The sequence below is a fragment of the Choristoneura fumiferana genome, chromosome 6, assembly GCF_025370935.1.
Source record: "Choristoneura fumiferana chromosome 6, NRCan_CFum_1, whole genome shotgun sequence".
NCBI lineage: Eukaryota > Metazoa > Arthropoda > Insecta > Lepidoptera > Tortricidae > Choristoneura > Choristoneura fumiferana.
The window spans coordinates 6,343,311-6,364,942 of NC_133477.1; the positions used below are offsets into that span (position 1 = coordinate 6,343,311).

Sequence of the window (21,632 nt, forward strand, 5' to 3'; positions counted from 1 at the left end):
CCCGGGTACGTCCGTCACTGCTTCATATTAATTGATACTAAGCATAGGCGTATATAGAGTGGGAGGGGGGGTAGGCCATGCCCAAGTTGTGCTACCGATTCGAAATTCTATAATACTGACTCACTCTTTGTCGGACCCTAACTGATTGCTCGTCTCATCTACTCAAAGGTTGACTGGTAGAGATCCCTTAAAGGGATAAGTCCGCCTTTGTACAAGTATCTCAAAGTTTGTCAATTGTGTTTTGTTTCTTTTCTTTTGTACAATAAAGAGTTTACATACATACACAAAAATCAAGGCCAGCCTGAAAAATAGCCCTAGATCCGCCAATGATGCTAAGCAGCGAGTCGGTTGCGGACGTGTCACGATCGGCAACATCAGCATCAGGATCAGAATGCTATGTCTTAAAATATATTGCCTAAAGTTTATGCACATCTTTGCTTCTATGTACATATGATTAGATAAAATAGTTATAAAAGTTGTTGGTGTTGTAGATTGAGTTACATATTTAAAAATGTACTAATGAATGTACGAGGAAAGCTGAAAATAGCGCGTGTATATACTGACATTACTTATTGCATTCGCGTTTCCGCAAGTGTATCAGTGTTAGCTAATTACTAATACAATATTTATAGTTCGTCTAGATTAAGTAAAAGACAACTGCGCGCTGAACTGGGCATTAAAGATGAAAGAAAGAGAGAGGGAGCTTGTCTGTTTTAGTAAGCTGTTTGGCGACAACCTATGTATGTACATTTCCGTGTATAAGCACAGATCTGACAATCGTAATAAGTCTGGTGAGATAGGTGTGCCTTATCCTAGCTGGGCTTTTTAGTTCATTGCTATTCATGTATTTGAGTTTTAAATAAATAAACAAATACACATAAACATAGAAATTCATTTTACTCTTAAGCTGATATAATTTCTAAGAAAAAGGCATGTTAGCGCAATAAAAATATTTTTATTGTTATAGGAACAAATTAATAAAAGTATTCGAACTTATTAATAAAATCTCTTAAGCACTCAACGATGATTGACTTCAAATAAAAAAAAAACAGTAATGCACATTACACTGGCGATACACTGTATAGTTCGGTATATACGATCACGAAATAGAAAAAAAAGGTTGGAAGGCTTTAGTAAATCATGGTAACTAAAATGCAGTCTTCTATTCAGGTAAAGTATGAGTATTTGTGCAGATTTTGAGTGACTTCCAATCTCTTTATTCCATTTCAGTCAGTATGAAAGCGTTTGCCGTAATAGGCGAACAGCGAACAGAACAGAACATTTCAATCGCGATTCATTATCACGTTGGTATTGCTTTGTCCCGGCAGCATCAGAAATATAACAAGTTTCTGAAACGCACGTGAATGTATACACCAGTGATATATATGGATAGTGTTTGAACTTTAATCAAACCGTCGCAGTAGAATGAGCAGCAGAAACAAATACTAAGAAGAGATCAAGCGTGCATGTAGCGTGTTAGCGAGGTCTTATTGTCCAACGCATTCGGATTCATAAGCATGAAGGTAGAAAGAGATGGTGAACGCAGGCGCGTTAGTTAGATAATACGACCTCAGATGTGTACAGTCGAGTTCATAAACTTGTGAGCCAAAATTTGATTCGACCCTATTGTTGTTCAGATATTTTTGATAAAATTTTTGCTCACAAGTTTATGAACTCGACTGTACATTATGATATTTATGATTCTGATAGACGTGTATTTAATGCTGTCGATACTAGTTAAATTAAGCTCACTGTTACATTTTCTCGTAATTATTATAATTAAATGCTTGACCTGGGAAGTGCTAAATGTGTCTAAACCACATAAAATATGTTACCATGGCCTTATCACGACTAAATAAGTCTGTGGAAAATATTTTTGAAGTGCAGGATTAGTTCATATTCAAAGGATGGATGATGGATGCAATATGGTGACTAAAGCATAAGATGGATAAGATTTTATCAAACTTCAATTCATATTTTTGGATAAAAATGTATAGAAATTTATGTGATGGTGATAATGTTCCTAATAATGGTGAAGTATCACTTTCTGAATCGCACCTCTTACATTTATAGATCTAAAGAGGTCGCTTTCGCTATATAAGTGGATAATGAACTATAAAGTATAAATACTAAAATATGTAATACTTATTGAAAAAATACTATTATTTACCTACTACAACAATAAACTATTTTTCAATTATGTTCTCTTTTTTAAATCAATTGAAGTCATATCCATATTCAGTATATCGTTCGACATGATTTTGACGTAAATTGCATCCGTCATCCGTCCACTGTTCATATTCACACTCGACTATACCTATCTGCTGTATCGTTTACACAAAAAAACTGAAAAATTTCAACAATCTTAAAAATATTTTTCAAGTGGTCCCCCTCCGCCTTATAAAGGTAACACTTATAGGTTTGACCCATATTTTTTGCTTTGCATTCATTTAAAAATTGAGCATTACAATTTATTACAAAAATAATAGTTAGTTTCGAAATTTTAAATACTTGACTTACCAATAGCAATCATAAGAATTGTATAAACCTAATAATCACAATAAGCGTGTACATATTTATTACTTATTAGTCTTCAATCTAGAATACAAATACCATTGTATAACAAATAACACAAAAAATATTCAAAGTCCCCCATGCTTCACATAGGACTACTTATTAACATATCCACAATCCAGCGTATCTTTATATGGTATGCCCTAAAGATTTTGCAAATGTAGTGTACCAAATAAGGCACACCAGAAAAAGTTTTTATACGTCACGTGATCATGAGATTTCGCTTCTCGCTGTTTTTGAAATGCGGTAAATTTAATCCTTTTTGCACGTGTAGACATGTCAAAATAGATAGATTTGTCTTACACACGGCCGCGTAAAGATACATCGTCGTGGGCCAGAAATGGTACACAGCACGTGTTGGGACAGCTTTGTCATAAACCATACGTGGTACACCGGACTGTAAAAAGAATAGCCTTCGAAAGATTATTAGAAACTACTTTACGTATAATGTCATCATGCTTGAACCATCTTGAACTTGATGTCAAGGTCTGTTTCCACTTCGATCTCTTTTAGCGCAATGACGCCGCGCGCCTCCATCCTTTCGGCTATGCTGTAGCCTTGTGCGTCAAATATCTCTATCGTTAATTCGTCATGGTCGCGGTCACTGCGAGACAAAGATACGATTATGATGTAAAGACTCTTCTTTTTTCAAATGAATGCAGGGACATCAGGGAGAAGTCTGTTTATTTTGGTTAAAGAGACAGAAAGTAAGATGTACCCGCTCAGAAGTCATCTCACTACGGGGACATATAGATTGTACTCGACTGTAGATTGCTTACATTATCGTCTTTTGTGTCAATTGAGCGAAAAGTATGTTCCCATTGCTCTAAGCAATAAGGCATCCGAATGATATCACGCAGTAATAAGGCACAATACCGCTCTATGAGTGGAGGCATGTGGGAAAGAGGTGTTATACAATTGACGCCAATGTCTATCTGTTTGTGGCATCCGGTTTTTTTTACGTGAAAGCGAGTTTCCTTGCGGTAGTTCTGAGCTATCTTCGACAAAAATCGGTTCGGTCGATTTTGACATATCGGACTACCAGTATACACACTCTCATCTATGCTTTGAATTGACAAGGGGTTTTCAACTTTTTTAAGTCTGCTAAGCTATTCAGTTGTTCGAACAGTGGCGTAGCGTGGTGGGTCCGGGGGCCGAGGGGGCGGCAAAATCCCATAATAAATAACACTGAATACAATACAATAACTCTTTATTGCACACCAACACATAGTAAGCAGTACAGAAAACACAGGTATATAGGTACACACAGATTTTCTCAGGTAAGCAATAGTTTGAATAATCTAGATATTAATATATACCACAATTTTTTCGCGCCTACGATTCGGACCCTTTAGAATGAGCACAAAGTTTTCCATTACTTATACTGTGAAATCGGGGAATCCCCTTTCTATAATTTAATGGTACAATAATGTATTGACATCTGGTATAGGTACTTACAATGGTATTTTAAAACCTTAACAAGAGGGCGGCAAAATTTTCTTCCGCCCCGGGCCGCTGATCCCACGCTACGCCACTGTGTTCGAACTACAATTTTCTAATTTTAATTATTACTAATCTTATTACCTTTGACGATTTCAATACAAATTCTTATAACTGACATTTATGTAAATTATAATGTAATGATGTATTGAATGAATAAATAAACTAAACTATTTTTTAAAGTATACTTACACGACTCTTGCGTTCAAAGTACGTTCCTGCGTGAGTTCTGCGAGCACGCCCTTGGCTGCCGCCCACTGCTTGGAGTTCTGTGAGCGCGGCTCTACCCCCGCTAATCGGCAGCGCACCGCCTGCGCCGGCAGCGAGAGAAAGCGCGGCTCCAACTCGCGGACCGCATTCTCTTTCACCCACACCTCGTTGCCGTAATCCACGTAGATAACCTGCCCAGGGAATTAATTGTTTGTAGTAGCCTAGCTAGGTAACCCAAATTTAGAAACCTTACTTCTATTTGTTGTAGATAACCCATTCAGTGCTGGACCCATATAATGCGGAAGACGTCGATGGGAGTCTAATTTCTAATGAAGATTTCATGGTATATTCTGAACAGAATGTAGTGTGGTAAATTTATAAGCCTACATTTCAATTTTAGACTGTCGAACTTTTAGATGCTGTTGTCGGTTTTAGGAAAGATTATGAGTGAAAATCACGAAAGTTTAAACGTTACCTCAACATTTTGGTCCGCTGGCGTACAGGTCAGGACTCTAGCGCGGTACCATTGGTCATCCGGCGGGTACAGCGCCGCCACTAACTCGCCGGGCGCCGGAGCTATCTGTTCAAGCAATGACACATTGGAACAAGTAACAGGTAACGCACAACAGTAACGCACGTAACGCACAAGTTTGCTTTATCCAGCACTAAGAATAAAGTCAGCTACAACGCTCCAATACAACGAATGTGTCGTCTACTCATACAGGAATAGGATGTTGATATTTTTACATAAAGATATTGCATTTTTTTTCAACCAAATAGATGTACGCGCCTTTGTATTGTACGTTTTTAAATGTCACATTTTGTATTATATACTATGGATGGCCCACCATCCGTTTAAAAACTAACGGTATTGATATTTTTTGATTTTTTTTGTCCCATATTATAATTTTATTTATATACACAAATGTGATGAAAAACATTGTATATGACATGGGCGATACTAATGTGGTGATGAACTTACGTCAAGTTTCTTGTACGCCATGCGCGTGGCGGGACTGTTCATGTCCCGAACGAGCGCTTCAAGCGTGGTCGGCGGAAGCACTATGCCAAATGTCGGCATGTCACCTATAAAAATATGTTGAAGTTATGGCGAAGAAAACGAAAAGCATAAACGGTCTGGCAGTGGAATTAAAAATTCCGATATTTCACAAAAATGCCCGTGGGGATTCCCAACAATTACCCTAGAAGCCTAGTGGTTGGAGCTATGGCCTCACAAGCAGAGGGTCTTCTCCTCGCGCCTGTAAGTTTTTCGAAATCTATGTGCAAACCTACATTTGAAATTTACAATAGGCATTACCACATAATAGATAATAGTACAAGTACAGAAGGTTCTCTCTTTTGATGTTGACGAAAGCCGTCATTTTATATGCCTACGTAATTTTTATTAGCAAAATCACCGCGCACCACCAAGCAACATTGAACTCTAGTGCTGCGCGCGAAGGTCGTTATTATTCAGCACCAACGCTTTGGTTTAGAATAGGGTTGCAAAGTAGACATGGGTAATCTCAACTCCCGCGAAGTGATCTGACTCACTAGATCCAGCTCCGGTGTCGGTACCGAATCCGCTTATTGAATCCGACTCCTTTATTGACTCCGGTTCTTTCGAGCGATTATTAATTTATCTATGGCCGATGCGGCCCGGCTCGGTTCGGTATTGGTTCGGTAGGTATCAAGGTCAAGGTACTGAACTGAAGTACCGATTCGTTTCGTCCTTTTAATGTTGAAAAATTCTAAATTGTGTATTTTTTAATGAACTATGAGCTACTTAAGAACCTACTAGTTTTCTGTTTGACTATTTGAAGCTTGAAAACAGTGTTAAATATGCGTCGCCCGCTCCGGTCATATTATATTGTGTTTTAATTCTATCTCATTTCTTTCCAATATAACCGAGCGAGAAGTCCGTCCGAGTACCGACGTAGGTACCGGCTCACTCAGCGCCCGACCAAACGTAATAAGATTCGATCCGATCCGATCCGAGCCGAGAGTGAAAGCGGAGCGAGTGAGTGTGACGGCGATCACGAGCCGCTCGATCCGGCCGGACTTGGTCGGAGTTAGTAACTCCGGAGTCGATAAGATTTGAAAGGAGTCATTAAGGGATTCGGATCCGCTTGAGGATCTGACTCTTTTGAATCTTCAGATCCGGATTTACCCATCTCTATTGCAAAGCAATAAAAAAATAATACTCAAAGATAATTTAAGAGTATTATTATTTATATTACGATTACTTACGACCACCCAACTACATAATATTGCCCTGTCCAGTTCATATACAAAATATATTATTATATATATTATGTTTGAATGTAAACTTATTTTTGTAAATGATTTTATCTAGATTTATTATTGCATTGTTATCGTATCTAAGTTTACACACCAAATTTCAGCTCAATCGGATACCGGAAAGTGGCTCCAATTTAACTTGCAAGATTTGATTAGGAACAGGCAGCTAACTGAATAAAAACTTGTGAAAAAAGCCAGCTACAATGAAATATTTTTTGCATTCGTCGTGATCCAATTTCACAAAAATCACACAAGTACGTAGCGTTACGCGGCGCGACTAGTTCGAGTGAGAGACTGCGAGTGTGCGTGCGTGCGGCGTGGAGTGTTTTGGTACTTACAGAATCGCACCTATGTCGCAGAGTGCGACGTGCCTGGCATTACGGCGAAGGGGAACATTCGTCACTTAACCTTTACACGCTAGCGAAGAAATTCAATTGTGTGTTTGAAGTTTCCGCGTGGGAACTGCGGCTCAAGCGCTCATGTTTTGAGAGGCCTGCGCCCTGCGCTGTGGGACGTATAAAGGCCAAGATGATGATGATGATCCTACTAATATTTTAAATGCGAAAGCTTGTATGTGTGCGTGTTTGTCACTCCTTCACGCTTAAACGGCTGGACGGATTTGGTATGTCGATAGCTGGAAATCTGGAATAGCACATAGGCTACTTTTTATCCTAATATTCCCAGGGGATAGGGATAAAATCTCGAAATAACCGCTGGGCTTATAAAGAGTCATGAAATTTGGCACGATTGTTTATAACAACGTCAATAAAACAACGATGAAATTTTTGGGCTCCACGAGAACTAAGTAAAATACCGGAATTTCAATTCAACCGCTGGATCTTATAATTTACGCGTGCGAAGCCGCGGGTAAACATTAGTTAATAATATCAAAAGGGTTGCTGGTGGTCTCATGTGTAGTGTACCTTTGGGCTGGTCCTGAACGAACTGAACGAACACGCGGTCGAAGTGGCAGACGCAGGTAACGTGCACGCTCAGCCACGTGCCCGGCACCGGCAGCGGCAGCGACCGCACCACCGCCGGCACCGGCACGCGGTCCAATGTCCAGCCGTCTAGGAAATAAGGTAAATATTCATCTTTTTGCGGAATTTTCTTTCGTCATTACCGTTTCGACAAGTACCTTGAGAATGAGACTGTTATTAAACAAATATGTCAGCTTGCAAAATTAAACTATGCCTTAAACTGCTTTCAGTGTCATTTTGAGAGATAACAAATTTTGTTTAATGACGTCTCATTCTCAAGGTGCGTATTGTTAAAGGGGATGATGCTCAGGGTTACATTTTTATGAAAACTAAAGACAACACAATACCGATCTAGCGTGATCAAAAATCTAGCGACTTGTCCTTCCGTTGTGCTAATAAAAGCGAGATGGTAATGACGAAGGAGCGGAATTTCTCATAGCAAAAATCAAACAGTTATCGATGTTATCGAATCGACTCTTCGCTTGCTATCGCCTTGTAACATTATTCTGTAACATTTTACCTCTTTGATAAGCGACTTGCATCTCCATATTAAAATGACATTTATGTCGCTTGGGTTTTTCTAAGTCATTCCCGTGTTATTAAAATGGTTAATCCTAAAAGAAAAATGATTGACAAATGGATAAAAAACCTCCCTTACATATTTACAATGAAGATTCTTCAACGATATACTACGAGTACTCTAAATGTTAAGTTAATTTAAAGCAGCTCAAGCTCTTTATATATTTTAATTGTAACTACTCGTAACTTAAAAAGTGTTATTTAAAAATACCTCCCTTTTTTTTGTTTTATTAAATGCTGAAATATTTATCGATAGTCGATAAAACTTATGTTCAATTCCTTTGACGTTTGATTTTTGCTATGAGAAATTCCGCTCCTTGGTAATGACGTTTAACGGAGCGGTCAGAACGCTCGGATATTCATCCAACTATGCATCACATTTTTGGTACACTTTCATGACTGCTCTCTTAAGGCGCTGATAAACTTAAGCATACACTTGTAATGAGCATTCTACCGAGCATTCGTCCGACATCATCGTCAATAATAATTTTTTTGATGAGCATTTTCTAGAGTTCTCTAGAATAATCGTGTAAATGTTAACAGCAATGTTTGGCTTTATGCTTCGCTCTGCTCGTTGTTCAATTCGACAGATTTAAAAACAATGAATGCTACGACACCTACCTTTCGTAGGTGTAACCTACTTGTAACAGAACATTGAGCATTATACAGGGTGTCCCAGAAGTACCACGTCACAGTGACACCAGAGGTAGGCCAGCTCAAGAGGAACCTAACCAACCTAACATGACCCCAGTAAAAGTTGCACGGTTTTCGAGTTATTACCGAAATAAAGATTTTTGGGGATACTCCCCTTTGTCTTGACATTTTTAGTACCAGCATCGACTTGGAAAGCTCTTAATAACAGTTTTTTATGTGTATCGAATCGTGAATAGTTACTTCAGAAGTGCAGTGTGTTATTTTGTCAGTAACTACCGCAAAATGCTGAAAAAAACTTTATTAATCTTGATTTAAGTTGTCTCAAAAATAAGAATTTCAACTTTAACCATCTGCCATGAAAAAAATTACTAGAAACGAAACAAACAAATAACGCCAATAAATTAGACATGTTATGCAGATTCAGAAATGGTATGACACATGTATCTTACTGAAATAACATTAGGCATTCTTATCACTTTGCTGATGCCGCAAGCCGTCACTGTTAAGTAAAAACATGTTACATTACCTACTAATTTATTGAATCAGGCGTTACTTTGCCGAGGTTCATATTAATGAACTGAAACAATCATCTACTTTGCTCACCCGCGACCTTATGATAGCTACGTTTATACTAGAAATGTGTGTTCATTCAGTTCCTCCTCCTCCACACTGCAAAAATACAGGGTAGTTCGAAGGACTCGCGCTGCTAGCAGACTTGACACCCCACACTTCAGTCTACTCGTGACCACGGCCACTGTAATGTTGCCGAAACGTCGAGGTAAATATTACTCGTGTGTGTACGAGTAAGCGTGGTAAGTCCCGTAGTCCCGTTGGTGGTATTATGAATATTAATGAAAGTTTAAAACGTTAGGTAATATTATTTGGTTAACGCTGTAATCTGGACATCTTTAAGGTCAAAGTGAACAGACACCTTCTAGACAAACGTGTACCATCTTAGGCCTCATCTTCGCCTTCCATCAAGCGAGATTGAGGCCAAACGTAAGCCTATTAAAAATATTCTAAAACCCAATTTATTTCAATGAAATATTGTGGACTGAAGAATCGGCTTGCAAAAGGGATGGATATTTCAATTTACACAAGCTGGCAGACAGAAAACCAACACATACACATGAAGAACGAGAAGATCGGTCCCAATACCAATTCAAAATTAATTTGTGGACTGGAATTCTTAATGGACAAATTGTGGGACCGGTCGAGTTGCCTCCTATTTTTAATGGTAGAAACTATTTACAGTTTTTGCAAAACGACCTGCCTGGTTTATTAGAAGATGAGAGAGTCCATGGGAGACAATTTGAACATTTATTGTGAACTAAATTTATTCCAATAAATGAATGAAAGATAAATCTGTTTTTAACCACCCACGCAAAAATAAGGGTGTTATAAGTTTGACCGCTATGTCTGTCTGTCTGTCTGTGGTACCGTAGCTCTTAAACGCGTAAACCGATTTGAATGCGTTTTTTTATTATTTGAAAGCAGGTTTTCTAGCGATGGTTCTAAGACATACTCTATCAAAATCGTTTCAGCCGCTTTTGAAATATTGAACTTTGAAGTGACAAAGTTGGGGATTTTCCAACTTTTTTTGGTTAGGTTATATCCGGTTCTTTAGGATCCGGTCCTAGTCTTGAAAAGGGAGACAAATATTAATTTTTAACCTTCGTGCATTTGGCAAAATAATTGTATCAGATAATAGATGAGCTATCGCTATACACAGCATTTTTGTACCACTTAGCAGGGACTGCTTTCGGAGTTCCAGTTTTAAGTTGGTTCGATAGGGCTTCGCTAAAGTGATAAGAATGTCTGATGTTCTTGGAGTAAGATACATGTGTCATACCATTACTGAATCCGCATAACATGTCTAATTTATTTACGATATTTGTTTGTTTCGTTTCTAGTAATTTTTTTCATGGCAGATGGTTAAAGTTGAAATTCATGTTTTTGAGACAACTTAAATCAAGATTAATTAAGTTTTTTTCAGCATTTTACGGTAGTTACTGACAAAATAACACACTACACTTCTGAAGTAACTATTCACGATTTGATACACATAAAAAACTGTTATTAAAAGCTTTCCATGTCGATGCTGGTACTAAAAATGTCAAGACAAAGGGGAGTATCCCCAAAAATCTTTATTTCGGTAATAACTCGAAAACCGTGCAACTTTTACTGGGGTCATGTTAGGTTGGTTAGGTTCCTCTTGAGCTGGCCTACCTCTGGTGTCACTGTGACGTGGTACTTCTGGGACACCCTGTATGAGTCTGTCTTATTCCAAAACCGGACTTAGCGCGAACTAATGAACTAAATAATAACCGCATTTGAATACAAAAACTGAATCAATGTGCACGATGGCATTCCAATACACTAGTTTACTAGTCTTAGCAGATGTGATTTGTTTTTTTATTACTAGTTATAAAAAGTCAATATATGCAAATATTAACCATCTGTATAACACGTAGCATTAGCCACCAACATTCGTAGGAAAGTAAGTTTTTGAAGAAAACCGAGTTTAGCTAAAGAATTTTGAAATTAACAATCGAACTTTAGTATGATTGGGCATTTTAATTGTAAGTGTATTTTTTCTTTAAAAATTAGGCAATTATGGGTTCTTCTTCACGAGAACTATTAATTCTGAAGAAGAAAAAATAGTTTCCAGTTTGTAACGATTCATATAAATATAAATTGTATGAAAAAAGACATAAAATTAAAAAAATAAAATAGGGACACTGTCATCGTCTAAATCAATAGTGCTAATCTAATACCTTTAAAAGAGCAAATCTTGTATATATGCATATATAATATAATCAGAATCTCGAAAACGGCTCCGACGATTTCGAGAAAATTTGGTATGTGCGGGTTTTTGGGGATGACAAATTGATCTAGCTTGGTCTTTTCTCTGGGAAAACGCTTATTATCGCGTTTTAGCCCGAGCACAGCTCGATCGCCCAGGTACTGAATCTGAGTAAGACGAATCCAAACTTGCCTAATACTGAAAAAAAAGTAAAGGGTGAGTACACTTAAAATGAAAATGCCCAAATTTTTCTTTAGAGAAACATCTTGAAGCTCAAAAATAGATCGTCCTCCTTGTTTTGAAGAAGACGTTTAAAATAGTATAAAAGCATACCAGGGTGATGTAGAACGTGCCGTTTCTTGCACCGTGCGCCCTTGAAGCAACTCTTCTCTGGCCCGCCTTTGTAGTGCTTGCAGATGTCCATATCGTCACGGTTGCTGTAACCCTGTCATAACATTGATTCTCAATTTTTCAGCACACTTGCTCGTGAACAATGTCCTAACATGCAGGCTTATCTGGTTCATCATCATCAGCCGGAAGACGTCCCCTGCTGAATAAAGGCCTCCTTTGAACGCCACAATGAATGACAACTCGCCACTTGCATACACCGGTTGCCCGCAACTCTCACGATGTTCTCAGTCCACCTAGTGGGAGGCCTGCCAACACTTCGTCTTCCGGTTCATCGTCATCATCCCAGCCTATAGAATATACGTCCCACTGCTGGGCACCAGGCTTCCGGTTGCAACCCCCTAAATAAAAACCAAGGACCTTTTTTTGCGTATTATACCTAAAGGCGTAATGAGTTTGATGTAGTATGTACTAATGGGCGTGCATCGTGGGGGGTGGCGGCGGCTGCTGGTGTTGCCCCCGAGCTGCGCCAATGGTATCGGTACGGCATATATTTTTGTAATAGTAATATTTTTGTTTTACATAGAATTTTATATATTTACTCACAAATGTGATAAAAAACATTGTAAATCTTCAACTTCGGACTTCTAATAGACTCTCGTTCGTAATTCCTTATTTACCGCCCTTAAGACACATGTACTAATCGCACTGAATTTCTTCACTGGAACCTTCTTAAACCACTCACCGTGACAGCTTGCACGGGGTCCTCAAACTCCGGGCCCATTTCCATACCGTTGTCGCTCTCAGCACGGACCAGTTCCGGAGGACCCTCACGAGAGGCAGTTTCAGAAGCGGGGGCGCACGATGCCTCCAGCGAAGCTTCGGGCTCAGGCCTGTCGACTGAAACAGATTGATTAATACACAGTGTTTTTTTATTTCTGTTATCTTCGGCAGACGACACCGTTCATTGTCATGAACTACCTGATAATTAACTTTTTTGTCAAATTAAAAAAAAAAAAATTGTATTTTTTATTTCAACTACTTTTACGGGTATGTATCCCGTGAAACCATATCGAAAATACAAACTGAGACATGGATGCACAGAAAAACCAGAAAAAGAGACCAGCACTGGGAATCGAACCCAGGTACTCAGCAATCCGTGCTGCGTGCTATAACCCCTACAGCACTGCTGGACAGTAGGAAATTTCCACTAATGCTACTTAAGCAGCAGCACTAGCGACATCCATGTTTCGTCGACAGACAGACAGAGGGTGAGCGGTTAGTTCCGAAAGAGTGTGACGTCTGTCGACGAAACATAGATGTCGCTAGTGCTGCTCGACCTAGGTACGATTCTACAAGCATCAAAACCGGCCCAGGCGGTCCGGGCCTAACTCAGAAGGGTTATTGCGCTCCGCCCGGAACGCACGTTCAACCGCAGTCTCTCGAACTAGTCGCGCCGCGTAACGTTACGTAGTATGTATGTAAACTCTTTATTGTACAAAAAAAAAATAGTAGTTCTGCGATTTTTGTGAAATTGGTTCACGATGAAAGCAAAAATTTGAAAATGATTTATTTATATTTTTAAAAGATTGTACAGTCAACTAAAATTAGGTTCTAGATGGATGTAGAACCTATTCACAGTAAAAGTCGCCATAAGTTTTTATAAGTAATCCATACTATTATATAAATGCGAAAGTGTGTTTGTGTGTATGCTTGTCCGTCTTTCACGTCGAAACGGAGCGACGGATCGACGTGATTTTTGGCATAGAGATAGTTTATGGGACAGAGAGTGACATAGGCTACTTTTTATCCCGGAAAAATACACAGTTCCCGAGGGAACAGCGCGCGATAAACGAATTCCACGCGGGCAAAGCCGCGAGCCAAAGTACATTCAAATTTACTTAATGATGTAATGTTATTGACGCTTGCTGGGCGTCTCCGGTGAGCTATATAGCCATCTGAGTCCAAACATATGTTAAAAAGAAAATACTTACTTGCCAACGCTAGCCCCTCTTGCACCAGGCGTTCGTTGATCGTAGTCGTCTCATCCATGAACACATATATGCCCAATGACTCCGAGGCGCTGGAAAAAGTTCAAAAGGAAAATATTTGAATAATTCAGGTGTTACTTCAGAGTAAAAAAATAGATGATTGATATGGACTCATCTTTTTACCTAGTTTTACGCAAGTGTTTTTGTTCTGAAAATGAACTCGTGGATAGTTCGAAACGTGTTAGCATTTCGTGTTGTTTGTAATGGTTGCATGAAATCATGTCACACTCACACGGTTGAAGCTTTCGTGTTGATGTTCATAGAAAATGATTGACATTGCATGGCGATCATAGTAACCGTTATACGGAATATCATTCAACTGATTTACGCTCGTGAAGCGGGTCAAAACTAGTATAAAATAATAAGCATCCCCTTTGTTGACAGTGACCATACATATTCTTAAATATTGAAAATAGTTTTTTTTTCCCACGATTAGATAAGTACAATTGTTAGTGCCAACTGAAAGAACTTACTTATCATCGACTCTGATCGAGTACTTTTTCCCAAGGAACTGCTGCATAAATTCTCTTTGTTTCTCCATTAGATCTTTGTCGTCAAACGAAATGAGGTCCACCTGAAAAATAATGTTAATTTACTACGACGTAACCAAAGCCGGATTAAATCTTACGAGTAAATTGACAAAACTGAAAGTAGTTCATGATTCAATCAAACTTCGTCATTACCGTATACAAAATGTGTATTTATTTTAGCGCACACTGCCAATTTAAGGGTTGACCGGTGTGGGGCCTGTAGCATTACGGAAAATAATGACGGCCGGGTTATTATTATAATCTGTCTATTTGCAGCCACATTATACTTAGACTTCTAAGATTAGTTCCATAAAAACACTAACATCGGCTAGATGGCAGCAGCGGGCCTGTGGCGGGGTTGTGCAGAACTGGGGCACCATTGGCTGGATCTGCGCTGGATCCGCCAATCGGATCTCTCCGGTGTCTACCAGGAACACTTCTGCTTGTTGTGCCTCATCCTGATGTAATAAAAAAAATGGTCTGCTTACAAAAATACTTAGTTTAAGAATGGTAATAAAATAACACGTCTTTATGAGACCGTGGTTATAACTTTTAGTCAAAGTACACTCTAAGGATCTTCCCACACCGATCGACGAAGCATCGGCTAAAGCCGATCAAAAAACGCTTTATCTCCTCGCTATAAGGGCGAAAAAGACGTCAATCCACTCGGCCCACGCGAATCAACGTGTCTCGACGGCAAAATAGATAGATTTGGAGAAACGCTAACCCCCTTATTCATAAAACTTAACAAGCCTATGTTAACTAACAAATGCTTTGTCCCTTTCTAACAAATACAAATGTCGAAGTGACAGATAAGGACAAACGAATTTTAGCGGCATTTTAACTAAAATAGGTTTGATTGTCGTTTATGAATAAGGGGGTAAGACTTTCACAAGCCAAGGTCAATACATTTAACACGTTCGCCCCCAGTGACACAACGTCTGTGACTTTTTAGTTCTTACTCCTATGCCAATGACACGTATCTGTGACTGATATGCGCTATGCCTAGCGTAAGAACTTGGATCATCACATTCGGCTCCGGCAACGTTCCGCTAAGCCCTTACGCTATGCCAGCTTAGGAGGTACGAGTTATTTTGACACGACATGCGTGACACTGGCATAGGAGTAAGAACTAAAAAGTCACAGACGTTTTGACACTGGCACCGGAATGTATTACGTCCGTGACACGTATACGTGTCACTGGCATAGAAGTGACTGCTGTGGGATATGCGTTGGCATAGCGTAAGAGCTTAGTGGATCGTTGCCGGGGCCGAACGTGTTAATGGGGTTAAAATTCTTTTCATTGTCTTGCTTTTGTCCCCGAAAAAATGGCACGGAGTTTTTTTTTATGGAACCTAGTGGCATTTTTAATTTTTCCCTAGTTAAATATTAGTTAACGCGAAAAAAACAAACATTGGCTCCACATTTTTTTTTTCATTTCTTAGTTAGAAGACATAAATAATATCGTGACAGAGTGGTCAGAAACAATGCAACGAAAATAATTTTGACCCGACAAACTTAGTTCGATACAGCATACAGCTATACTTAACAAAAGCGTGTTAAAAAGGAAAAACCTTTTTTCTGATGATGTTTTTGTATTTTTTTCAAAATTCACAGGAAGTGTTTCTGTTACTCTTTGCTTATGTCACAATGCTAAGTGATGGCTTTAGTTTACTTACTTTTGAACAAGTAATCAGTTGGAATAAGAAAACCCTGTATAAATGAAAATAAAAATGTAGGTAATGTTGTGTCGTGCGGTATCGGTTTCATACATTTTATATGGTTGCGTTTACATTTATCTGATGCAGTGTGTTGTGACGGCTTGTGTTGTGTCGCATCAAAGCTATATAGAGAGAGACAGAGAGCATCACAACACAACACGACAGATAAATGTGAATGCGGCTTAAGACTGACCTCCGTCAGTTTGGTGAACAGTGCCCTGTAGCAACAGTCACCGTCATCGTACACGCAAAGCGTGAAGTTCTCAATCTCTTTCAGCGTCATCTCGACCCTGTGTTCCTTGTAGTAATCAGTTATCTGAAGCCAAAACCTGAAACAAAACCATTTGGAGCACCAGAGCTGTCAATGCTAAGCGGCCGATGAACACGGATCCCGCCGTTTTGCCAAAATTATTTTTGGTAAAATTTCATTACCCAGACCAAATTTAGCGAACGTTTATTTAAATGTTCATTTGCCAAGTAAATAATATTTTTATTATTTTATTTTAAATAAGTACACAAAAAATTGTTTTGTCAAAAATTTTTTTTGTTGAAACAAAAGTAACCTAGATTAACATCTATGTGGAACTTACCTGGCAACAAGGTTAGTATCATCTGTGAGAATCCAAATAGTGGGTCCGTCTATTGATATTATGGTGGCTTCATACACATGGTCCACTTGAAGCATACTCTGTGCAGGGAGTGTCATAATCTCTGCCTCGTCAGAAGGATCTAAAACAAGAGTTCCAATTTGTAATATCTGTGTCTTGTTTTTCATTTTACTGTATCCTCCTGGGACCTAACTTTTTTAACCACCACCACCAGTTTTGTTATTTTGGACATTATTTCAAAATTCTTAAGATTCGTTTTTCAATGAACAATTTGTACTTTATGAAGTACATTCAGCCGTTATTCTTAGTGTTAATTGGTCCTTTATAAAGTATGCGAGGGCCCATGAGGATATAATTTGAAACTGTAATTGGGAGTTCTTCATACCTTTCACGGTTAAATCCTCTAACTCCTGGGCAACACACTGCACCTCTTTTTCTACACTGTTTCTGGTTTCTGGAACACTTTCTGCAGAACAAGATGAACTGGAGAAAGCTATTAAGACTTGTTCATTCTTCGGGATTCGTCTGCGTCTCGGTCTGTCCAAAGGACACATGTTCTGGCAGGCTGATGAGGTTGAAGGAGTAGGCTCGCTGAGTACATCCATCAGGTTTGTCGGAGTCAGGATGGGATAGGCTACATAGGAACGATCTTGCACAGGTGCCATATCTATGCTGCCGTGTTCTTCTGTTGATGTAAATTTATTTTTTTAAATTATTCAATTTTTGAAAAATTAATCATTGCAAAGGACAGGAAGGAGGACTAAATGATGTCAAATACGGATATAATAATATGTAATTTAGTAGTGTCCACTCTAAATGTTATCTATTTATATTCACTCACACTACATACCTAGCATGTTTTGGTAAAACTTGTTTTCATATCCTGTGTTGAAATTATTACTTGACTAAATGTTGATTGACCCAATATATTATAGTAAAATATCTATCATAGATTTAACGTAAAACATACCAAGTTTAGCAATAGATAGATTGAAGTCTGTCATCACATAGATGTACTCGTCCAGCTGGTTCATACATGCCAGGAATCGTTCCTTCAGCTCTGATGGGTCACAATTTAGTTGCTCCACAAATGTTCTTGCCTGTTCAACAAGTGTTTTTGTATTAATAGGGTTACACCATTATCTCAATATTTAAGTTGTTAATAGTTAGTGCCACCTAATTAATCTTTGGATTCTAAATTTATGGTATCATCTTTTTTTCTTTCCTTCTGATATTTTAACGAGGCTTTAGCACAACAAATGTCACTATTTCAGCCTCATGGGGAGTCACAGATATATACACCACACTACACACAGATATTACACTCTCCCTTGCACTGAAATCACGTCTCTGGATGCAAAGGCCCGTCCAATGAATCTGTAAATTCGCGTCGCTTCTTCTGAAAGCGGTCAACTGAGAATTACATTTACACCTTCATTGAACAAGCCCATACCATCCAAATACCTGACTCGGATCTCCATGGTATCATCTTACAACCTATCATTACACCAAAAATAATTCAAATAAGGCTAAATTGGAATCTTAACACATTCACTACCAAGAATCTGACAGTGTGGTTCTCCATTCATAGGCAGTTTTCGGTACATAGTGGAAAAACTTTGCACCTGCATACAACCACAGCGCATAGCAATATGTGGTTGCGAATGTGTTAAATTATATAAATATGATATGAAAGAATGACAGATACACACATAGCCCATTGTACAGTCACCAGCACCTATATCTGATACAACAAGCGTGCATAAATATATGATACAATTATTTCTAGGGCCGGAAGGATGTGTCAGATATTTTTTCACACTACTGTGGTACATATTAATGCTGGTGACTGTACAGACATGCCATAGGTATACGACAAGCATTTTCAACCTTTTTATCAACACACTTACATTAGCTTCACATGTAACTAAGTATCTATGTATGTAATGGAATCTTCAAACTTGAATTGAAACCCACTTCTTAATTAAATTGTTATTTTAATGGCATTAAATGGGATATGAAAACGACATATTTGGGTTTGTCTATGACGTCTCTAAAAACTGGTTGAAGGATTTCATTTGAACTTAATTAACACAAAAGTTATGGCCAGAAAACCAGTTTTTTTGCCTAAAATTGTTCAACTTTGATGCCGAATATCTCGAAGACAATGAACTTTGAAGTAAATATGGGATACTATATTGCTTAAGGCCGTTGTTATTAATATAATAAGCTACAAAAAACATTTTAAAACTAAGGAATTCAGATCAAAGGTCATTGGGGCATGGGATCCCCTTAAGGCACTCTTCTTCTTGTTGTGGTATTGACACAAAACTTAGTAGTTATGCATATAATATGTATGAAAATGTGGTACCATTAAAGTTGTAAAGCAAAATAATATGCAATTGGTATTGTAAAGTAAAAGATTTAAAAATAGTTAATAGTTAGTAAGAATTATTACAACAAATGCTATACCCTACCAGGGTTCATGTTAACTTTAAGAGCTTTTGTTTATATGTATGAAATAATACCATAGAACTGATCTGATGATGGATCTGGAAGCTAGGCACTGGAACTCCAAGACAGAACAATGTAGGTACTTCACTTATTATAGCCATGTTTAGTCTTGTTAGATTTGTCTTACAGAACTTTAACTAAGTATGGTCTGGTGAGGGAGCAGTAAGGCCAGCACTGGAACTCCAAGACAGATAGGTGGTAGGACCTTGTGCAAGGTCCGCCCGGATTGCTACCACCATCTTGCTCGCTAATCCTGCCGTGAAATAGCAGTGCTTGCACTGTTGTGTTTCGGTGTGGATAGTAAGACAGCCGGTGAAATTACTGGCACTTGAGGTATCCCATCTTAGGCCTCTAGGTTGGCAACGCATCTGCAATCCCCCTGGTGTTGCAGGTGTCTATGGGCGGTGGTGATCTCTTATCATCAGGAGACCCACTTGCTCATTTGCCATACAGTTAAAAAAAAAAAAAAGATAGGTACTCTTGTACCATGTTCCAGGGCATTTTGGTGCAGTTTAGATAGAATAGAATAGTTAAAAAAATACAAATTACAAGAGTATAAAAATGTTCAGCATTACTATATGTACCAAGCTTTCATTGAAGCTTTGATTGTTTTTTTTTATGTGGGTCAATAAACTTTTTCTTGTTTGTTATTCTGTCCCGTTTTCCAAAAAACTGCTTTGATATATACAACTTATATGCTTAGGAGATAGTCTATACAATAATGAGCTTGTGTAGGTTGTATAACAAAAATTTATACTCGATGAATTTCAACCACAGAAAACATATAAAAACTCGTGGCTTTAAAGAGTTGTCCAGGGGACGTAACCATGGTAACGAGGTACAAGAAAAAGTTGATCAACCCCTGATAGGGTATGTATAATAAAAGGTATATTTTTGTTACTGTTTCATTCAAAAGTTAAACTTTTTCAATGGAGTGATTGATGTTATTTCTTTCAAGAGTGATTTTAAACGAATAAAGAATTTGAATCTTATTTAGCTGCCCTCAATGCTACAGTAGTTACTTTTTAGTCTGGCTCATTTTTAAGTTACCTATTATCATGCCAATGTTTGTCAAATGTAAACAAATGTAAAATATACTTCTCATGGTTATTAAAACAAAGCAAAGGTAGATAAATACAATCAGGCGAGATAAAAAATACACACAGACCTTCTATCTGGCTTCACCCTAGCCGGAAAAACATTGGCACATGGCAAATATTTCGAATTGCCTACCTTTGATTTTAACTTTCTTATTTCATTTATGGCCTGATCGCATTTGGCAGCGAATGTGCTGATTCTTATTTCCATCTCGTTTCGACGGTGCAAGGCCAGAGTGGCCAAATCCACAAAGCTCCTGAAACCAACCCAAACAGTTTTTCCATTCAAACAAAGTTTTCACTAAGTTACCCGCCAGTTCATAATATTTGTTCATAGCATTTGTTACTCACATTTTTGCTGTTAATTAGTTTTTATGAATGCGATTTTGTATAAAGTATTCAATTTATGTCGATTAGAGCAGCACATCGATTGAAAAACAATTTACAGTAGAGAGAAGAAAATTTCTTTCTAAACGCGTGTGACAATTAATTTGACACACCAAAGCAAGTGTTGTGTGTGTTGAGTTTTGAAGTAAATGAAACAAAAAAAAAATTCAAAATTGCAGAAATTGCAGTGTTGCCACTTCTATGGCTTCTAGGATCCCATAAATAATCCAAAAAGCGCTCAGCAGGGCTACTACGAAACTCGAAACTCGCGAGGGACCGCACGACACGAACTTCGAGTTTCGTAGTAGCTGCAACAGCCACAAACATAATTTTTGTTTAACCGAAAAACCCTACAGAAATAAATTAAATAATATAACGTGTTTATAATATTTATAACAACATTGTCGTGTTTCGTATAAAATCTGTCACTTATTGTCACTTAGTTACGGTCTATTAAAAGTTTCGGAGTTGTGAGGTTTAGCTCAAAATTAATCAAAATTTATTTTTCATCACACTTGCTCGTAAACAGTGTCAAAACATGAAGGCTACCTTGATTGCAACCCCCCAAATAAAACCCTCGACCGTAATGTACTTGTCATGAAACCCGTGGTCGGTAAATGAGTCATTGCGCGTACAAATTTTCTTGTCATGAAGCCCAAGGTCGGTAAATGAGTAAATGTCCGTACTGATGACGCTGCGCGCGCTGCTGCGCATGGCGTAGCAGCAGGACCACATGCACACGCGGCTCAGGCACATGCTGAGGGAGGGGGAG

General features: G+C 38.4%; 1 protein-coding gene across 1 annotated transcript; it reads right to left on the reverse strand.

Moving 5' to 3' along the window:
• Window positions 1–581: 581 nt before the first annotated feature.
• LOC141428916 (uncharacterized) lies at window positions 582–21,011 on the reverse strand. The gene is made up of 16 exons (XM_074088979.1): window positions 20,825–21,011; window positions 20,610–20,730; window positions 17,833–17,962; window positions 17,248–17,547; window positions 16,845–16,983; window positions 16,448–16,583; window positions 14,857–14,991; window positions 14,477–14,577; window positions 13,947–14,035; window positions 12,698–12,852; window positions 11,938–12,049; window positions 7,509–7,655; window positions 5,267–5,370; window positions 4,760–4,864; window positions 4,267–4,475; window positions 582–3,178 (listed from the first exon to the last, which is right to left on the reverse strand). Coding segments are annotated over exons 1-16 (2,136 nt in total). The 5' UTR covers window positions 20,827–21,011; the 3' UTR covers window positions 582–3,027.
• Window positions 21,012–21,632: the final 621 nt, after the last annotated feature.

Bases quoted from the DNA above. Each gene is read 5' to 3' on its own strand.
- LOC141428916 (XM_074088979.1), bottom strand. The intron at 12,050-12,697 runs GTGAGTGGTTTA...ATGTTATGACAG, and splicing joins ACCCCGTGCAAGCTGTCACG to GGTTACAGCAACCGTGACGA. The intron at 5,371-7,508 runs GTACACTACACA...ATATTTTTATAG, and splicing joins CGTTCAGGACCAGCCCAAAG to GTGACATGCCGACATTTGGC.